The sequence below is a fragment of the Nestor notabilis genome, unplaced genomic scaffold (genome assembly GCF_000696875.1).
Source record: "Nestor notabilis isolate BGI_N333 unplaced genomic scaffold, ASM69687v1 scaffold24403, whole genome shotgun sequence".
Taxonomy (NCBI): Eukaryota; Metazoa; Chordata; class Aves; order Psittaciformes; family Psittacidae; genus Nestor; species Nestor notabilis.
This window is the reverse complement of record NW_009921840.1, coordinates 672-4,732: the sequence shown is the minus strand read 5'-3', so window position 1 is coordinate 4,732 and position 4,061 is coordinate 672. Positions and strand designations below refer to the sequence as shown.

General features: G+C 54.4%; 1 protein-coding gene across 1 annotated transcript in view; it reads left to right on the top strand.

Annotated features, from left to right (window-relative positions):
• Positions 1–2,232: 2,232 nt before the first annotated feature.
• The window catches only part of MNT (MAX network transcriptional repressor), a gene marked incomplete at its 5' end in the record, with an annotated part of 2,428 nt that continues 599 nt past the window's right edge, over positions 2,233–4,061 (top strand). Inside the window, 2 exons of the mRNA XM_010011325.1 lie at positions 2,233–2,422; positions 3,962–4,059. Coding sequence (XP_010009627.1) covers positions 2,233–2,422; positions 3,962–4,059 — 288 coding nt within the window. The remainder of the gene's footprint in view (positions 2,423–3,961; positions 4,060–4,061) is intronic.

Genomic DNA, 4,061 nt, shown 5'->3' with positions numbered 1-4,061 from the left:
TGGGAAAACTGGGCCCCCGCCATGGGCAGGGTGATCTGCGGGAAGTAACTTTTCATGGGCAGATGCCCGAGAGCCTCTGTCCAAGGGGCTGCTGCTGGTGCTGGCCAGAGGGGACATGGGGAGACATGAGGCCACCCTCTTCCATCCTGTCTGCCGGTGGGAAGAGGTTCAAAGGCAGGAGGGTCCCTGCTCCTGCCCCTCTTGGCAGGATCCTGCGGGAGACGAGTGCCTGCACAGGGCCTGTTCCTGCTCCCAGGCTCACCCTCCAGAGCAGGGCACGCACCCAGCCCCTGCGGAGCCTGGGAGGGGGCTGCACCCTGCGGGGCAGTGTGGGAGCTGTGGGAGAGGGAGGGAGGCTCCAGTGAATCGCACCGAGTTCATCACTGGGCCAGAGAAGCTCAGCCGGTAGATCCGTCTTTACCACCGTGAACTGCTCTATCCCGGAATAGCTTCTGAGGGGCTGCCCGTGCCAGCAGAGACTCCAGCCCATCTGCTGCTGCAGCCTCCCTTGGAGAGCACCCAGCCCGGGAGCAGCGTATGGCTGCGGCGGGTGCTGCAGGAGCTGGCGCCCTGTCAAGGCGTTTCCCAGCACGGGGCTGGGCTGGGAGCAGTCCCACAGCCTGTGCTGGAGCAGGGGAGCACCCCCACAGCCGCTCCGGCTCCGCTGGTGCTTGTGAGGGATCTCCTGCCCCTCCACTAATTACAAGTTCGTGAGTAATCACAGCGCCTGCCCGTAGCTCGGGGCTGAGCTCTCCCCTGGTGCTGGGAGTTCCTCCCGCAGCAGGGCAGGAAGCCAAACCTGCCTGCTGCGCCTGTGCTGTGCAGGGGGGTGCTGAGGCTGCCTGCATTTCTTGGTTACGAATCCTGGAAAGCCGTGTTGCTCTGTCCTTGCGCTACCGTGCCCTGACACTGCACCGGGAACGTGCCTGGAGGGAAGTGCTTTGGAGCAGGGCTGGGCTCACGTCACTACGCAGCAGTTTTAGTGTCGGGGTTTCTCCTGCTGCTTTCCTGGTGGCACAGTGAGGGGAAGACAGTCAGACAAGTTACCATCTTGCATATTTAAACCTGAGCACAGGAGCTCCATCATCGCCTTCGCTTTCCCCTCCATCCCTCTGTTTTCTGCACACAGTTTCTGCCCTCATGCAAGGATGTGGGGTATTTTTCACCTCTCAAGCCGTGGGCCAGCAGTCAGTTGCTGTGTAGGAGCACTGCTCTCTCTGTAGATGCTTCCTTTCCATAGGGATGCTTGGAAATAGGTGTATGTAGTAAAAGCTCTATACCCCCAGTTGCCGGTGGCTGACTCTCAGTGGTGCCATGGCCTCTTCCCTGGCATTCAGAGGGAGCTGCACCCATTTCCCTCCCTTTGCCCCTTTCCACCAGACTCTGATGAGCCCTGATGCTCTTCAAGTATTTCGTGAGGCAGGTGAAGTGAGGGTGATGTTGGGAGCTGAGCGTGGGCCCTGTTGCTCTAAACTGATGCTGAAGTGCAACAAGGAGCTCCCTTGGACTGACACAGAAGAGAGGAGGCCTGGTTTATGTTGCTGCACCTCAACAGTTACCTGTCTGGGACCTCGTGACAGTCCCTTCATGGTCCACAAGCGCTCTGCATCCATGAGTCGTTTGGTTGTGTCCTTAGAGAGGCTCTTCCTTGCGTTTGCACACAAGTACCATCAGTGTCCTGTGTTCAGCATAGGAAGTCAGCAGGGTGGAAGTACAGTGCTGGGAAGTGTCTGGCTTCCACCTCATATGATGTGTGATGTGAGTCATAGTCATAGTTCTGTGCTCTTGGCTCTCAGTTCTTTAGTTTTGTTGGGGAGGTCAGAGCAAAGGGGAAGAATGCAGGAAGGTGGTTTCATTTTCTCTCTTCAGAGTGGCAAATACTTTTTTCCAGAGAGGAAGCCTTACAGCTTTCCCTGAGGAGTTCTGGGCTTTAAACTTACCCCTGGAGTCGAAGGGGCTCACCTGATGTGTTCAGCATTTCAATTTTGGAGGCTCATTGGTTTTCCTTCAGAAGGCAGGAAGCTGTTGGCCAATGTGACTCTTTTGGTTTCTGTGGCCAGCTCTTGTCCTTTCCCTTCTGCCCGAGTTTGGAAGGTGTAGCTGTACCTGAACACCTTTTACACCAGCATAACTGTTAAAAAAGAGGAGCTGTGGACGTGGGAGTGACCAGGTTAGTGCAGATCATGCTCGTTTTTGTTCTCCTTATATTTATTTTTCTTCCCTCTGTAGACTTTAAAGAGGAAGGAAAAAGAGTATGAGCACGAGATGGAGCGGCTGGCGAGAGAGAAGATTGCTACCCAGCAGCGCCTGGCGGAGCTGAAGAACGAGTTGAGCCAGTGGATGGACATCCTGGAGATCGACAGAATTATCCGACAGACAGTTCAGCCAGAGGATGACCAGGCATCTACCTCGACTGCATCAGGTACCTGTAGTTTTTCTCTTCTAATCATGACTGCACGCCACAGACACAGTTGTATAGTGGTGGTGGTGTCTTCATTTAGCACCATCCAGGTTCCTTTGCATTCAGATAAAGTGAAATGTTTTGAAGCGTTTTGTGATCGTTGATGTTGGTCTGATAACACAGTGCTGCTTGTGAAGGCAGACTGAAAAGCTGCTTCAGCATTAGGGAGACACAAAGTGCAGGTTTGTGCGTTTGATCTGCCAGCCCCTCGCATGGAGATCTCTGCTTTCACAACCTAGTTTTCCTCTTGCACAGCTCCCCATCCCTGCTTTTAGAACCAGGTGGTGCATGAGCATCCTCGTGTATTTGTGCATGGATGTGGGAGGGTGTTCAGCCACGTAGAGAAGAAGGAGTTGGTACAGGAAGGATCGTCAGAGCATTTGAGCAACTTAATGAGCCTTCACATTGTGTGAAAAGGATTCACAGGGAAGATGAAACGATGGAATATGTGACGTGCCATTCCCAGTACAGCGTGAGATAGGAGAGTGCATGCTTCCCTCCATAGCAGTGATCTGCAGCAGGAAGAACAGGCAGTTGTGGACGTGCAGCGCTTTGCTTGCTGGAGATGAGGAGGCTGTAGCAATCCATAACCACTTGCAGGAGCTCCTTCAAGTCGTGACAGCATTTGCTCTTGACACTGCAGGCAGACATACAGCAGGTTCCAGGAAGGGAAACCCTCCGTTCTCTGGTTCATTCAGGCTTGTATTGGGCTCATCACCTTTGAACACACTCCAGATTCCAAGTACAGGCTGATGGAAGTTGAGAGTAGGAGTCAATAGGAGTGTCAGCCATCACCTCTGCTGAAAATGATCACTTTGAGCTACTCCTAACCACAGAGCTGGCAAAAGGGAAGTGTCTTCCCTGTTTTTCCAGATGCTTCTGTATCTTCCGAGATTTTCAGTCTCTACTGCATGGCTTTAGAGCAGGCAGTGCAGGGCGCTCTGCTCGTCTTCCTGATCTCTGCAGGGTCAGCGTCTTCCTGCATTGCTTCCTTAGTTCCTGGACTGGACAAGAGTCCACTTTCCAGAACCAGACGAGGAACTTGCTGCCATGTTTCTCCATGGCTGTTTCCTTCCCACTCTGGGAGTGGAATGGGTGGTACCCATCAGTGGAACAGTTGGTCAGGGAAGGATTCCGTGTGCCTCCTCAGCCCAGATGGAGTTCAGCCCGGGTGCTCTCTGTCTGCCTCTGCTTGCGCTGCTTCCCTTGTTGCCGATCGGGATCTCAGCCTGTTGTGAAGCTGGGGCTTCGAGCTGGTCGTGCCTGCCCGGCTCCAGGTCCTTGGCTCAGAAGCAGGGAGGGAGAAGTGTGCTGCCCCGCTGGGGCTTGGTGGAGCCTGCTGTGCCATGCCATACCAAGCTGTGCCATGCCAAGCCGTGCCATGCCGTGCTGCCTGCCCGTAGCTCAGTGACTCCTGCTGCTGCCTTTCAGGGAAGCTGGTTAGTCCAGTCCATGCTCTGCTTTCTTTTTTATGGGAGTCTCTTCCTTTCGTTTTTCCAGAGGGCGAAGACAACATGGATGAGGACATGGAAGATGACAGGCCAGTGAACTCATTACCAAAACTAACCCAGCGGCAGCACCCGGAGCTGCTGAAAGCCGT